At 39.1% G+C, this 17,425-nt stretch overlaps 1 protein-coding gene across 3 annotated transcripts in view; it reads left to right on the top strand.

The window, feature by feature from the left end:
• sclt1 (sodium channel and clathrin linker 1) overlaps positions 1-17,425 on the top strand; it is a 76,863-nt gene that overhangs the window by 26,021 nt on the left and 33,417 nt on the right. For all 3 annotated transcript variants that reach the window (XM_073042682.1, XM_073042680.1, XM_073042681.1), the window contains exon 14: positions 10,879-11,056. In XM_073042682.1, coding sequence (XP_072898783.1) covers positions 10,879-11,056 — 178 coding nt within the window. The remainder of the gene's footprint in view (positions 1-10,878; positions 11,057-17,425) is intronic.

The raw sequence follows: 17,425 nt of genomic DNA, 5'->3' as shown, positions 1-17,425 counted from the left end.
AGAGCCTTACCAGGTACTCCATCGGGACTTTCTGCCTTGCGAGGGTTCACCTTCTTTAAAGACAGCCTCTGAGACAGAGATCACAGGGTCACCAGGTGCAGGAGGGATCTTCATAGCTGTAGTTATGTTCTCCCTTCCAAGGTGGGCATAGAAGGTGTTGAGTTCATCTGGTAGTGAAGTATTGCTGCCATTCATGCTATTGCGTTTCGCTTTGTAAGAAGAAATGTCTTGCAAGCCCTGCCAGAGTTGTATATCCGATGTCGTCTCCAACCTCGTTTGAAATTGTCTCTTCGCCCTTGAAATAGCCCTCCACAAATCATACCTGGTTTTCTGGTACAGACCTGGGCCGCCAGACTTGAATGCCATAGATCCAGCCTTCAGCTGATGACGTACCTCCTGATTCATCCACATTGCTTGTGTTTCCCATTATAGTTAGCTGAGACTAGCACAGAAATTCTTACTGCCTTCTCTCCTACTGGAAGAACCACATTACCCAGGGTTATTCTGGAATTGTGTACAATACTCTAACTTCGTTGTAGAAATGTAGGTCTAGAAGAAACTAAATAACGCATAAACTTGGAAGTAATTATAACTGTGTTGGAGTTCCAATCCTTTGACATTATTGAACTGTTGGGTAATTTTACATTTTAATGATCAATGAACTATCTGTCAGGTATAATAATTTTCATATAACTCTTTCAGAAGGGCTTGTAATTCAAAAATCTTGGTAGTAATTGTATACTGTACAGAAATTTTAAAATATCTGTTGCCTTTAAATTTATTGAAGTTTAATTAATAACACTATCTTAGGAAATTAGATATGAGCACAAGATTTTTGTGACAGGCAAAGATTATAAATTTTTATTGAGTTTGGAAAGAACAAAGGGAAGCAAAGTCCCTAAGATAGAAACCAATGTAAATCCTTGTACAGAATTACATTCCAGGTTAACCCGTTGTGGACTTGCATTAATATCCACATCTAGCGTCCAAAATATTAAATATCAAATATTAATTGCCCAGTAATAAAATCTTAAATTCGGCAGTATCAGGCCGCCGTTCTTTTTGGATTTCTGCAAGTATTTTTTTACTTAACCTAGGATTTTTTTTCTGCCATATGTAAGATGAAATTTTAGAGTCAATAGTATCAAAAAAGGATTTAGGAATAAAGATTGATACCGTTTGGAAAAGATATAAGAATTTAGGTAAAATAATCATCTTAATAGCATTAATTCGACCAACCAATGATATGGTGGACAGTCAGGACCATTTAGTAAGCGATTGTTTAACCTGGTCTATTAAAGGTAAAAAATTGATGTTAAATAAATCCTAACAACAACACACACAAAATGCTGGTGGAACACAGAAGGCCAGGCAGCATCTATAGGGAGAAGTGCTGTCGACGTTTCGGGCCGAGACCTTTCGTCAGGCCATAAGTCCTTATGTTTTTTTAGTAATTTTAACACTTAGATAAGTAAAATAATCCGTAACCAATCTAAATGTAAATGTCTATAAATTGGAACTTGTATATTTAAAGGGAAAAGGTCACTCTTATTAAGATTCAGTTTGTAATTTTTGCTTACTATGAAGATTGCAGTGATATTGAGTCTCTGGAGTGATAAAATTAGCTTTATCATCACTGATAAAGACATGATAAAGCTTTTTGCACCGATCTTTTTGGAGATTGCTCATCGTCTTGGGCATCTGAAACCTGGCGGAGCCCATCCCTCTCCAGGTTTTTATTTTTACGCTGTTGAGTTGCTAGCTCGACACTCAACCCAGGCACGGATGGAGAGCGTGCAAGGGAGCCGGCCGGATTCGAACTCAGGACCTCTCGCCCCGAATTATGACATGATCAAGAATTTGGGCAGTTGATGGGGCTTGGGAGTCACATATCTGAGGTTGAAGTAAGAAGCCAGATTACAGGTAGGGGTGGGAGGAAAAGGCGGCATCAAGGTGAATCACGACTGCAAGGTGATTGGGATTGTGTGGATGGCAAAATTCGGGTATGCAAGTGGTTCAGAGGGTTGAGAGTAGTATTATGATTGGGTTTGTAGGTGGTGTTTAGTGATTGGGGTTTCCAAGGGAATTGCTTGGTCACTGGCTGCTCATGGGGGGAATGAAGAAAGGATCTTCGTAAGAACTGTGGTATTAAAATCTAGTTATTCAAGAAATGCCCAATAATGGTGATTTTTCTTTTGGCAAACTACAAACACTAGGTTTCATTTGATGGAAAATTAATTTTCAGTTGGTTAACATTAATGTTATGTAATTGAATTTAATAAATTTTAGAAAGATCTAAATTTCCTGTCTTGTATCCAGGAGTGATGTCAAGATTCTGAAAGTTGAGTGATTTATGAGGTAGAAAAAATACACAATTGATAAGAATTCTAATTACTAAATTTGTATTTGAAGTTGTAAATTTGGAGGAGCATTCCTTGGTAGGAAAACGCATATCCTTGATGAAAGAAAACTCATAATTTAAAGATAGCAGAAATCTGAATGAAAATAATTTTCCATTCTGATATAATTAATTAATTGTGCCAGCTAGTGGCATCAGCGCTGGACTTCGGGGCGAGAGGTCCTGAGTTCGAATCCGGCCGGCTCCCTTGCACGCTCTCCATCCGTGCCTGGGTTGAGTGTCGAGCTAGCAACTCAACAGCGTAAAAATAAAAACCTGGAGAGGGATGGGCTCCGCCAGGTTTCAGATGCCCAAGACGATGAGCAATCTCCAAAAAGATGGGTGCAAAAAGCTTGTCATGACGGCGCCCCGACGACTCCACCAGGAGTTAAGGGCACACATGCGCACACATAATTAATTGCAGAACTAAATTGGCTATACTGTTTCTTCACTGTTTCCTTAAAGCATAATAAATGTAAGTGAAAAAGAAATTGTTCAAATATGTACTTAATTTTACTGCTGCTTATTTAGAAGCCAGATGATTGGGCTTTATTTTATAATATTTTTAGCCTCACTGAGTACTTAAAAGCGGTAGAGTTGTATTTCAGAATTTTTGAGATCAAATTTATGACAGTAAAAAGTCAATAAAAGTTAATCTTGTATACATTTGCACATAACTTATGTATTTTAAATTGATGTTTTTAATAGTTGAAATTAGATATTTTGACAACAGATAACAGAATTAATGGGACTATTATCATTAGTGAAAACATTAGGTACAGGAATTATCTAATAAAGTGGTCACTGAGTGTATGTTCGTGGTCTTCTGGTGATGTAGCCATTCCACTTCAAGTTTCAATATGTACATTCTGAGATGCTCTTCTGCACACTGCTGTTGTAATGCATGGCTATTTGAGTTATTGTCTCCTTCCTGTCAGCTTGCAACAATCTGGCCATTCTTCTCTGACCTCATTAAAAAGGCTTTTTCACAGAATCGCTGCTCACTGGATTATTTTTCCATTTTGAGCACCATTCTCTGTAAATTTTTGTGCATGAAATCCCAGGAAATCAGCAGTTTCAAAGTTCAAAGTAAATTTATTCAAGTAAAGTACTTGCTTGTCACCCATGTACAATCCTGAAATTCATATTCTTACAGGCATACTCAGTAAATCCAAGAACCATAATAGAATCAATAAAAGACTGCATTCAATAGGGTGGATAACAACCAATGTGCAAAAGTCAACAAATGATTCAAATGCTGAAGATAATTAAGCAATACATATTGAGAACATGAGATGAAGAGTCTTTGAGAGTTGAGTCCTAGGTTGTGGCAAGTGAAATTGAATTGAAGTTACCTCCACTGCTTCAAGAGCCTAATGATTGAGGTAACTTCATTCAACTTCACTTGCCCCATCACTGAACTATCCCCACAACCTATGGACTCATTTTCAAGGACTCTTCATCTCATGTTCTCAATATTTATTGCTTATTCTAAGGTACTTAAGCCACCTTGTTTGGCATCAGCAATCATTCTACAGTCAGTGTAATTTGGATCACATTTCTTTCTCCATTCTGATGTTTGATCTCAATAACAACTGAACCTCTTGACCGTATCACCATGCTGTTATACATTTTTTGCTACACAATTGGCTGATTGCAGTAGATATCTGCATAAATGAGTAGATGTATGGGTGTACCAATAAAGTGGCCACTGAGTGTATCAGAGGGGCAGAGAATAAGGTGGAGCATTGTGTAGCAGAATTAATCCCTCAGAAATAATACATTTAATAGGTAGACATTATTGTTGAATTCCATTTTATTGATGGTTTACAGGTTTACTAAAGATGCAACATGATTCTGTAGGTAATCCAACTACATAACTTTTGAAACAGTGTTCATGTGTTAACCAGAAAAGTGAGAATAGATAGGCTCTTTGACTATCATTGACATTAAGCGAACAAGATTGGAATCCATTTAAAAAAGCATATTAAAAGAGGGACAGTACATTTGTTTCTCTCAACAATCCCAAAGTGCTACAAAACTAATGAATTGCTTTTGAAAATAATCTGATAAAGTGGCAGCAGACATCAAAGCCAATTAAGACTGTTGGCAATACCACTTATAAGAAGGATTGTGTTGATTATATAACCATGAGGCTAAAAGTGAAGTGTTAGATGAATTACTGCAATCCATTAGTGTAAATTGAGGAGTTTGAGAAGAGGGAAGTGCACAATACAATATGAATAGTTCCGTTAATGAAACAGAGTTTACATGACTTTTTCTGTGGAGGATTTCTACAGAAAAGTGGCCTGCAAAAATTAATTTGTTATCTGTTTTCCCTACACAAAGTATAGCAATCCAAATAAAGATATCACTTAGTACCAATAGATATATATTTTTAAGAGGCTAATGTAAAGATTGCTTTTAACTGCAAAAAGCTGGAATATGAAGTAGCAGAAATTATGATAGCTGTGCATACCTGAGAATTACTAAAGCAAAGATTGCATTTAGTTCCACATCTGATTATTCCCAAAGGGAGTGTGTAGTACTGATTTACCAAAGTGATACTGGAGTTAACAGTAAGGGAGCAAAAACCAGGTTTTATTAACAAGTTTTGTATTTACTTGTGATACAGAAGCTGAAATAATCAAGCTGCTCAAAGTAAAATGGAGCAATTATTGTCTGTGGGGTTATTATTTCAAAATGTATTAAAGAAATGCCAAGAAGCAATAGTTTGTACAAAATAATAGAAATCTGAAACTCTCACTGTCACCTGTTGAGGTGAGACCACCTGGAAATTTTAGAATGGAGGCTCATTTTTGTGATGGGCCAGGACATGGAAGGTAATGTAATCATGATGGGTAGATTCAATTCAGATAGGTAACTGAATGTTCAGAAATATTTGAGGGGCTGTGTGTGTGTCCATGCTCCAGTATAAACCAAAATAGCCACTTTGTTAGGTGCACCTGTATACTTTATTAATGCAAATATCTAAGCAGCCAATCATGTGGCAGCAACTCAATGCATAAAACATACAGACACGGTCAAGAGATTCAGTTGTTGGTCAGTCCAAATATCAGAATGGGGAAGAAATATGATCTGAATGGCTTTGACCGTGGAATAATTGTTGGTGCCAGACAGTGTGGTTGAGTATCTCAGAAATTATTGGTCTCCTGGGATTTTCACACAGAGCAGTCTCTAGAGTTTATAGAGAATGGTGCAAAAAAAAAAAATCCATTGAGCAGCAGTTCTGTGGGTGAAAATGCTTTGTTAATGAGAAGAGGTCAGAGGAGAATGGCCAGGCTGGTTCAAGCTGACAGGAAGGTGATGGTAACTCAAATAACGACGCATTACAACAGTGGTGTGCAGAAGAACATCTCTGGAATGTAAAACATGTTGGACCTTCAAGTGGATCAGCTACAGCAGTAGAAGCAAAAGAGAGTGCATACAACAAAGCAAAAATTTAGTGGGAATATAGAGGATTGGGAAGCTTTGAGAAACCTACAGAAAGCAACTAAAATTCATTAGGAGGAAAAAGATGAAATATGAAAGCAAGCTTGCAAACAATATCAAGGTGGGTAGAAAAAAACTTCCTCAAGTGTATATATAAAAGATGAGGGTGGATATAGGACCTCTAGAAAATGAGGCTAGAGAAATAATAACGGGAGAAGGAGATGGCAGATGAATTAAATGAGTATTTTGCATCAGTCTTCATTGTGGAAGATACCAACAGTGTGCCTTGTGTTGAAGAGTGTGAGGGAAAAGAAGTGAGTGCAATTACTGTCAAAAGGGAGAAGGTGCTCAAAAAGCTGGAAGATCTAAAAGTACTTAAGTCACCCAGACCAGATGAACTGCACCCTAGGGTTCTGAAACAGTTAGCAGTGGAGATTGTGGCGGTATTGGTAATATTCTTTCACAAATCATTGGACTCTGGCACAGTTCGGAGAACTGGAAAATTGCGAATGTCACTCCACTCTTTAAGAAAGGAGGGAGGCAGCAGAAAGGAAATAATAGACCAATTAGCCTGACCTCAGTGATTGGGAAGATGTTGAAGTCACTTGTTAAGGATAAGGTTATGGAGTACTTGGTGACTCTGGGTAAGATGAGACAAAATCAGCATTAGTTTCTTAAGGGAAAATTTTGCCTGACAAACTGGTTGAAATTCTTTGAGGAGATTATGAGTAGGATAGATACAGGGGATACAGTGGATCTTGTATACTTGGATTTTCAGAAGGCCTTTGACAATGTGCCACGCATGAGGCTACTTACTAAGTTAAGAGCCCATGGTATTACAGTAAAGTTATTAGCATAGTAGAGCATTGGCTGATGTGTAGGAGGGACCTTTTCTGATTGGCTGCCCGTAACAAGTGGTGTTCCACAGGGGTCGCTTTTGGGACTGCTTTTTATGCTGTATATCAATGATTTAGATGATGGAATTGATGGCTTTGTTGCCAAGTTTACAGATGATAAAAAAATTGGTGGAGGGGCAGGTGGTATTGAGGAAACAGGATGCAGAAGGACTTGGACAGATTAGGAGAATGGGTAAGAAAGTGGCAAACGAAATACAATGTTGGGAAATGCGTGTTTATGCACTTTGTTAGAAGAAATAAATGTGAGACTATTTTCTAAATGGGGAGAAAATCCAAAAATCTGAGATGCAAAGGGACTTGGGAGTCCTTGTCCAGAACACTTTAAAGGTTAATATATAGATGTACCAACTAGGGAGGATGCAATATTAGATCTCCTATTAGGAAATGAGTTAGGGCAGGTGGTAGAAGTGTGTGTAGGGGAACACTTTGGTTCCAGTGATCATAACGTCATTAGTTTCAACTTGATCATGGATAAAGATAGATCTGGTCCTCGGGTTGAAGTTCTAAACTGGAAGAAGGCCAAATTTGAAGAAATGAGAAAGGATCTAAAAAGTGTAGATTGGGACAGGTTGTTCTCTGGCAAGGATGTGATTGGTAAGTGGGAGGCCTTCAAAGGAGAAATTTTGAGAGTGCAGAGTTTGTATGTTCCTGTCAGGGTTAAAGGCAAAACGAATAAGAATAAGGAACCTTGGTTCTCGAGGGATATTGGAACTCTGATGAAGAGGAGAGAGATGTATAACATGTATAAGCAACAGGGAGGAAATAAGATGCTTGAGGAGTATAAAAAGAGTAAGAAAATACTTAAGAAATCAGGAGGGCTAAAAGAAGACGAGGTTGCTTTGGCAGTCAGGGTGAAGGATAATAATAAGAGTTTCTACAGGTATGTCAAGAGCAAAAGGATAGTAAGGGATAAAACTGGTGCTCTTGAAGATCAGAGTGGTCAGCTATGTATGGAACCAAAAGAAATGGGAGAGATATTAAATGGGTTTTTTTGCATCTGTATTTACTAAGGAAACTGGAATGGAAACAAGGCAAACAAGTAGTGAGGTCATGGAACTTATAGAGATTAAAGAGGAGTAGGTGCTTGCTGTCTTGAGGCAAATCAGAGTAGATAAATCCCCAGGACCTGACAGGGTATTCCCTTGGTCCTTGAGGGAGACCATATAACAATTACAGCACAGAAACAGACCATCTCGGCCCTTCTAGTCCATGCCGACGCTTACACTCACCTAGTCCCAGTGGCCTGCACTCAGCCCATAACCCTCCATTCCTTTCCTGTCCATATACCTATCCAATTTTACGTTTGTACTTTAAGTGACAATACCGAATCTGCCTCTACCTAGTGTTGACTAGGTAGAGTTGACTAGGTAGTGTTGACTTAGAGACTAGTGTTGAAATTACAGGGGCCCTGGCAGAAATATTTAAAATGTCGATAACAACCGGTCAGGTGCCAGAGGATTGGAGGATAGTTCATGTAGTTCCGTTGTTTAAAAAAGGCTCAAAAAGAAAGAATTTATAAAAATTGCATTGGCAGTAGCCAAAAAAGCTATTGCAGTGACTTGGAAATCGGATACATATCTAAGTATAGATCGTTGGAAGAACGAAATTTATGGCTGTATTCCACTTGAAAAAATCACTTACAATTTAAGAGATAAATATGAAACATTTTTGAAAATTTGGCGCCCTTATTTACAAAAGACAGGATTAAATATATAGGTGCTCCGAAGATGAAATAATTGGTTACTTGGGGAAAGAAATAAATGCATACACTAAAGTTATTACGAACTCCGTGGAGCGTGTGGGGACCCTCCAATATCCAGGCATTCCTTTTTTTTTCTCTTTCTTTTTTTTTAGGGATGTTAGGGGGGAGGGGTTAAGGGGAGGGGGGCTGGGTAACATTTTTTTTCTCATACACTTTTATTCTGTAACTATTTGAAAACAATAAAAAAAGTTTAAAAAAAAAAGTAAGCCGGGAAATTATAGGCCGGTAAGTTTGACATCGGTAGTAGGTAAATTATGGGAAGGAATACTCAGAGATAGGATCTACAAGTATTTGGATAGACAGAGACTTATTAGAAACAGTCAGCTTGGCTTTGTGCGCGGTATGTCATGTTTAACCAATCTATTAGAGTTTTTCGAGGAAGTTACCAGGAAAGTGGATGCAGAGAAGGCAGTGTATGTTGTATACATGGACTTCAGTAAGGCCTTTGACAAGGTCCCGCATGGGAGGTTAGTTAGGAAGATTCAGTCGCTAGGTATACATGGAGAGGTAGTAAATTGGATTAGACATTGGCTCAATGGAAGAAGCCAGAGAGTGGTAGTGGAGGATTGCTGCTCTGAGTTGGAGGCCTGTGACTAGTGGTGTGCCACGGATCGGTGGTGGGTCCATTGTTATATGTCATCTATGTCAATGATCTGGATGATAATGTGGCAAATTGGATCAGCAAATTTGCTGATGATACAAAGACTGGAGGTGTAGTGGACAGTGAGGAAGGTTTTCAAAGCTTGCAGAGGGATTTGGACCAGTTGGAGGAATGGACAAAAAAATGGCAGATGGCGTTTAATGCGGACGAGTGTAAGGTATTGCACTTCGGAAGGTCAAACCAAGGTAGAACATACAAGATAAATGGTAGGACATTGAGGAGTGCAGTAGAACAGAAGGATCTGGGAGTTCAGATACATAATTCCCTAAAAGTGGTGTCACAAGTAGATAGGGTTGTAAAGAGAGCTTTTGGTACATTGACCTTTACAAATCAAAGTATTGAGTATAAGAGTTGGAATGTAATGGTGAGACCAAATTTGGAGTATTGTGTGCAGTTTTGGTCACCTAATTACAGGAAGGATATTAATAAGGTTGAAAAAGTGCAGAGAAGGTTTACAAGGATGTTGCCGGGACTTGAGAAACTGAGTTACAGGGAAAGGTTGAATAGGTTAGGACTTTATTCCCTGGAACGTAGGAGAATGAGGGGTGATTTGTTAGAGATGTATAAAATTATGAAGGGTATAGATAGAGTGAATACAAGCAGGCTTTTTCCACTGAGGCCAGGGGAGAAAAAAAACCAGGGGTTAAGGGTGAAGGGGGAAGAGTTTAAAGGGAACATTGGGGGGGAGCTTCTTCACGCAGAGATTGGTGGGAGTGTGGAATGAGCTGCCAGATGAAGTGGTGAATGCAGGCTCACTTTTAACGTTTAAGAAAAACTTGGACAGGTATATGGATGAGAGGGGTTTGGAGGGATATGGCCCAGGTGCAGGTCAGTGGGACTAGGCAGAAAAAATGGTTCGGCACAGTCAAGAAGGGCCTAAGGGTCTTTTTTCTGTGCTGTAATGTTCTATGGTTCTATGGTTAACTTGCAGGTTGAATTGGTGATGAGGAAGGTAAATGGAATGTTAGCATTCCTTTCAAGAGGTAGAATACAACAGCAGGGATGTGATTCTGAGGCTTTATAAGGCATTGGTGAGGTGTCACTTTGAGTATTGTGACAGTTTTGGGCTCCTTATATAAGAAAAGATGTGCTGGCATTGGAGAGGGTTCAGAGGAGTTTATTCTGGGAATAAAAGGGTTCTCATATGTGGAATGTTTAATGCCTCTGGGCGTGTACTCACTGGAATTTAGAAGGATGGGTGGGGGGAGTCTTATTGAAACCTTTCGAGTTTTGAAAAGTCTAGACATAGTTTCTCATGGTGGGGGGAATCTTGGACAAGAGGGTACACCCTCAGGCTAGAAGAGTGTCCATTTAAAACAGAGATGCTGAGAAAGTTCTTTCGCCAGAGCGTGGTGAATTTGTTGCCACAAGCAGCTGTGGAAGCCAGGTTGTTAGGTTTATTTAAGGCAGAGCTTAATAGGTTCTTAATTGGCCATGGCATCAAAGGTTTCAAGGAGAAGGCCAGGGAATGGGGCCGAGGAGGGGACCAAAAGAAAGGATCAGCCATAATTGAATAGCAGAGTAAACTCAATAGGCCAAATGGCCTAATTCGGCTCCTGTGTCTTACGGTCTAAGGCATCGCTGGGATCCTATCACTGCTGTACTAGCCACTGAGAGTATTTCAACTGAGCAGCAAGGCACATATGATCCTCGCACTGTATAATCCATTTTAATATTGTGTTTGTAGATTGCGGGCAGCTGTACAAACATCAGAGCAGTTACAAAAGGAGAAAATTAGTTTTGAGGTGCAAGTTCGTGAACTTAGGGAAAAATATACTCAGGCAGAAAATGAGAAATATGTGGCAGTGGCCAAGGTTCGAGAAAGCATGCAACTCCTTGAAGAAGCAAACTTGAAGAAAGATCAGGTAAGATTTCACAGCAGGCTTTGTCCTGAGGCACATAAAAATGCTAAAGGGAAGCTATTTTGTATCTTTGAAAGCTTATTGGAATTGAGAATTACGTACACAGAATTTTAAGTAATTTGATGGGGTTTTCAGTGTCTTTAATATATTTAAAGATGTTGCTTTTTCATAACATTGGAAAAATATTGAATGTGATTTATAAAAGTGTAGACAAAACTTCTTAAAAAAGGCAAAGGAGAATAAAGATATTGAATAGAGAGAAGAAATTTTGAAATATTGAACTCTGAAAGACTTCTCCACTGAAGATTCTTGAGTGCTCAGGATTGGAATTTGAGAGTTGCTACAAAGAAAGTGGCTGATGATTTTGAGAAAATTAAACACAAGGATGTGAATTTAAAATTGTTAATTGACTGACCGACCAATGTTAAAACAACAGGACTGATGAGAGAGAGGATATGTACGATAGGACATAATCATAAAACATTTGGAAGTGCTGAATCTTATGGGTAAAAGGTTGAACGGCAAGAGAAATTGGAGCAATCAAGCTGTCAATAATGTTAGAGCATTATTGGAGCAATTAGCCGTTAGAAATTGCACATTTTCTACTTTATTGGAAAATGCAGTATTTTCTAATTCTGCAGAATTTGCAGAGTTAGAAATGTGCAGTTTTTGTGATGGAATCAATATTGGTTTAGAAGCAATACTTGACCATGGAGAGGATGCCAGGTTTACCATAGAATTGGCTCCTTTTACAACTACAATTAGTAAACAAAATGGAGTCAGGAAGGATTACAAAATTGATGGAAGGAGCCAATCATAATGTTTTCAGACATCTTATCATTAAATTTTCAGTCATTGAAGATCAACTTAAATCTTAAACCAAAATCTGTATCTCAATCTGCTCATCAGTGTCTTCTGTTGCTATTGGGGGAGGGTCGTTTAGGGAATACTCCCAATAGAGGGATATCTCCTTTCCAGTTTCTGACTTTCACCCACATTGTCTCAGTTTACAAATCTTTCACAATGTCCTCCCTCTCTGCATCTGTGATACTGTCCCTCATTAGCAATGCCACTCCAAAACCTCTCTTACCTCCTTCCCTGTCCCCCTTCAAACACCCAAACCCCAGAACATCCAGCAGAATACATCCCTTTGTGACAATCAAGTGTCTGTAATAGCCACAACGTCATGTTCCAGGTTCATCAACCTTGCTCCTGATACTACTTGCACTAAAATAGACGAAGTTCAACTGACTGTAATTATGCTCTGTCCACTGCCTATTCTTCCTTAGTGTCTCATTACACGCTGCATCTACTGCTGCACCCTCTGCCCTGTCACGCTAGTTCCCAACCCCCTGAAAAACTGGTTTAAACCCTTTCCAGCATGAGCACACCTGCCCTCAAGGATATTGGTCTCTCTCAAGTTGAGTTGTATCTAATCCCTTTTGTATTGGTCACATCTTCCTCAGAGGAGATCCCAATGATCCACAAATTTGAAACCCAGCCCCCTGCACCTATTCTTCAGCTATCATCAGAAAGGAGGAGCAGGAGTCTTGGGTCCCAGGCCACCAGGTTCAGAATCAGTTATTACCCTTCAACCAATAGGCTCCTAAATCTGAGTGGATAACTTCACTTGCCACAATACTGAGCTGATCACTGACTATAACTTGTGGATTCACTTTCAAGAACTCATGTTCTCAGTATTATTTATTTATTATAATTATTACTATTTTCTATTAGACAGTTTGTCTTTTACACGTGTTGCTCAGCAGTCTTTACATGTAGCTTTTCATTGATTCTATTGTATTTATTTGTTTTAATGAATGCCTGAAAGAAAATGAATCTTAAGGGAGTATTTGGTGACATATACTTATTTTGATCATTTTTCCCTAACCTTTGAACAAATTCTACTGAATGGTATGATGCCTCCAAGGAGCCAGGGTCAGGAATGTCTCAGATCAGGTCCATGGCATTCTAAAGAGGAGGGTGAGCAGCCAGAACTCTTGATACATATTAGCACCAATGGCATAGCTAGAAAAAGAGAGGAGGTCCAGAAGAGAAAATTTAGGGAGTTGGGTAGAAAGCTGAGAAACAAGTCTTCTAGTCTAGTAATTGCTGGATTGCTGCATGTACCACATGCCAGTGAGGGTTAGAGTAGGATGCATTGGAAGATTAATGCATGCCTGAGGAACTGGTGCAGGAGATAGGGCTTTAGATTTCTGGATCATTAGCATCTCTTTTGGGGATGATATGACCTGTACAAAATGAACAAATTACATCTGAACACAAGAAGGACTGATATCCTTGTGGGCAGGTTTGCTAGAGTTTTTGGGGAGGTTTTAATCTAACTCGGCAGTGGCATGGGAATCAGAGTGATTATGGCTAAGGATGGGCAGTTGGTAGGAAAGTAGATGCAACGTGCAATGAGACCATCAAGAAGGACAGGCAGATGATGGGGCAAAATTGCAATCAGTGAGATGAGTTGCAATGGAACATAGCCACAAAATTGAGGAGGATGTCAAATACAGGGCTGAAGGTATTATATCTGAATGTTTGCAGTATGCAGAATAAGGTAGATTTTCTTGTCGTGCAGTTAGAAATCGGCGGGTATGACGAGGGCATTACTGAGTCGTGGCTAAAGGAAGATCATAGTTGAGAGCTTAACATCCAAGGATACACATTGTATCAAAGAGGACAGGCAGGTATGCAGAGGGTGCAGGGTGGCTCTGTTGGTAAAAAATGAAATCAAATCCTTAGAAAGAAGTGACATGGAATCAAAAGATGTAGAATCCTTGTGGGTAAAAAGATCCTAATGGATGTTGTATAGAGGCCTTTGAATATTAGCCAGGATGTGGGCTACAATTTACAATGGGAGATAGAAAACAAATGTCAAAAGGGTAATATGATTGTCATGGAGGATTTCAATATACAGGCAAATTGGGAAAATTAGATTGCTGTTGGATCCCAAGGGAGTGAATTTGTAGAATGCTTATGAGATGGCTTTTTAGAGCAGCTTGTGGTTGAAAGGCATTTCTGGATTGGGTATTCTGTAGTGCACCTGATTTGGTTAGGGAGCTTAAGTTAAAGGATCCCTTAGAAGACAGTGATCATAATATGATATGTCCCTGCAATTTCAGAGGTAAAAGCTAAAGTAAGATCTATCAGTATAACAGTGGAGTAAAAGGAATTATGGAGCCATGAAATAGGCATTGGCCAATGTTGATTGGCTTAGGACACTAGCGGACAGCAATGGCTGGGAGAAATTGAGAAGATGCAGGATAGATACTTCCCAAAGGGGAAATAGTATTTTAAAGGCAGGATCATGCAACTGTGGCTGACAAAAGAAGTCAAAAACAACATAAAAGCAAAGGAGGGCATATAATAGAACAAAAATTAGTGGGAAGCTAGAGGATTAGGAAGTTTGTAAAAACCAATAAAAGGGAACAAAAAGAGCCATAGGAAGGAAAAAGTTGAAATATGAAGGTAAGCTAGGCAATAATATCAAAGACTATACTAACATTTTTTCCGGATATATTTAGAATAAAAGAGAGGCAAAAGTAGATATCGGACTGTTGGAAAATGATGCTGAAGAGACATTGTAGTGGGGGACAAGGAAATGGTGGACAAACTAAATAAGTATTTTACATCCATCCTCACTGAGCAGACACTAGCAGTAAGCCAGAAATTTGAGTGTGGCGGGGGCAGAGATGAGTGCAATTGCTATTATTAGGGAACCTAAAACATTTCAAGGTAGATAAGTTTTCTGGACCAGATGGACTACACCCAAGGTTCTGAAAGAGGTAGATAAAGAGATTGTGGTTTCTAGAATCACTGGATTCTGGTAGGGTTCTAGAGGAATAGAAGATTGCAAATTCACCCCACTTTTCAGGAACTGAGGAGAGGCAGAAGAAAGGAAGTTTTAAGCCAATTGGCCTAACCTCAGTGTTTTGGAAGATGTTGTTGGAGTCGATTGTTAAGGATGAGGTCTCAGGGTGCTTGGAGGTACATGATAAAATAAGCCAACGTCAGCATGGTTTCCCTAAGGGAATCTCTTCACTGACAAATCTATTGGAATTGTTTGAGGACGTAACAAGCAGGATAGACAATGGATGTTGTGTTCTTTGTTTTTCAGGAGGCCTTTGAAAAGGTGCAGCACCTTTTAAATGGGCACAGGGATGAAAGAAAAAAATGAAGGACTATGTGTGAGGGGAGATTGATCTTAGTGTAGATCAAAAAGTCAGCACATCATCGGCCTGTATTGTGATGTACTGCTCTATGTTTTTAACTGTTGGACAAACAATATCACAAAGATAGTAACATTATTAATACATTTGTATATTTAATGCAGTTTAAAAATGTATCTAGATACTTCAAGAGTATGAAATTAAGGCAGTACAGTCAAATGCATGTTTTAAGGAGTTTTAGGAGAGTAGAGGCAGATAGTTTTGGACAGATATTTCCAGAATTTTGGAATTGGATGTCTGAAAGTGTAACCAGAATGACAGAGTAAGAAATGCAACAATAAAGAAGAGGCCAAATAAATTTTAAAGAAGTATTGAGGTAGTGTTCATGGGTTCAATGTCCATTTAGAAATTGGATGGCAGAGGGGAAGAAAGTGTTCCTGAATCTCTGACTATGTGCCTTCAGGTTTCTGTGCCTCCTTTCTGATGGTAGCAATGAGAAGAGGGCATGTCCTGGGTGGTGGGAGGTCCTTAACGGTGGACACCGCCTTCCTGAGGCACTGCTCCTTGAAGATGTCTTGGATACTATGGAAGCTGGCACCCATGATGGAACTGATGAAATTTACAATTGTCTGCGACTTACTTCGATCCTGTGCAGTAAGCCCCCCCCCCATGCCAGACAGTTATCTGACCAGTAAGGATTTGAGGCTATGTAAAAAAAAAACCCGAAATTTGTTGAATCAATTCTGCATGACAATATATTTCAATGAATACAGGAGTGGGGAAGAAACTTTATGCAGGTCGAGTAAGACCAGCCCACAGTAGCTGGGGCACCATGTAAAAGGGTAGGCAGGGGTGCACAGAAATGGTTCCATCCAGTTGTATTTTGCTTGCAGGTTTCAATAGGAGATGAACTAAGGCTGGCTGGGGATGGTTGAAGTGGTGGGCTGCTGCAGATGATATTGCTGATGACTGTTTGGCAGATCTTGCTGTTCACTAAGAATACAGCAAGAGAGAGATATGCTTATGGAACAGAGTTTGTGGGGACTATGCTCAGTGACTTCAAGTTCCCAGTATTTAGTTGGGGGACATTTCAGCTTCTGAACAGGCAGCATGATCATAGAGGCAGTGGAAAGGAAGGATGATTCAGAAAACATTGAAATACAGTTGAGTGTGATCAATGAATACATGGAAGTACTATTTTTTGTTGTAGTAATGGCAATGCAGTCTTTGGATGAGAAAGTTGCAGAGAGTCACAAGTGGGCCCTTAGACAACTACAATGCAGAAGTATTTTGGAGATGACTTGGAAAATGGGTAAGGAAAAGAGTGAAGGCAGGCTTACCCCTGCTAGAAAATGGTAATGATGGGGTGACCAATTGTATCAAAATATTGACAGATGAAATAAGTAATTTATCCCAGAGTAATGGTAGGCAATAGAAGTCATGAATTTGGTATATATTTTACTAATATTTAAATATATATAATTGTTGAGATAAATTATTATACTTTCTTGAGTATAGTTTTTTAAATTAATTACTAGATTTATTAATACTCTTTTAATCATACTTTAAATATACTGACCTAGTAGCTTCAAAAGCTCTGTAATCAGAGCTGATATCATACTGACATGTCTACAAATGGATTGATTTTGGGGTAAATTTACGTTGATCTCTCACTTGAATTTGGTACATATTTTTAGAGTTTTATAATAGATATGTTATCTCATTGAGTTCAGTTTCAACAATTCTGTCCATAAGTTGACTGCGCACCACTGATGAATCACCATAGGTTTTACCTGCTTGATTTCCTGGTTGATCGCAACAAGATGCTACAACATGCTTTAACAATGTTCAATAATGATACATGTTCAAATTAGCCATTTTGAAGTTGAATAGGTGCAGGTAGCTAATAAGAACTGTTTTTGTTATGTGCTACATTTCTATAATTTCTTTAAGATTTAAGCATGAGTTTCTGCAGATACTAGAAATCCAGAGTAACACACAAAAAACTCAACAGGTCAGGTAGCATCTATGGAGAGATAAACAGTTGACATTTCAGGCCAAGACCCTTCATCAGGACTGGAAAGGAAGAAGACAGAATAAAAAGTTGGGGGAGGGGAAGGAATACAAGCTTGCCAGGTGGTAGGTGAAACCAGGTGAGTGGGAATGTGGGTGGGAGAAGGGGATGAAGTGA

This window comes from Hemitrygon akajei, chromosome 4 (genome assembly GCF_048418815.1).
Source record: "Hemitrygon akajei chromosome 4, sHemAka1.3, whole genome shotgun sequence".
Classification (NCBI taxonomy): Eukaryota; Metazoa; Chordata; class Chondrichthyes; order Myliobatiformes; family Dasyatidae; genus Hemitrygon; species Hemitrygon akajei.
This window is presented reverse-complemented; position numbering and strand designations above follow the sequence as displayed.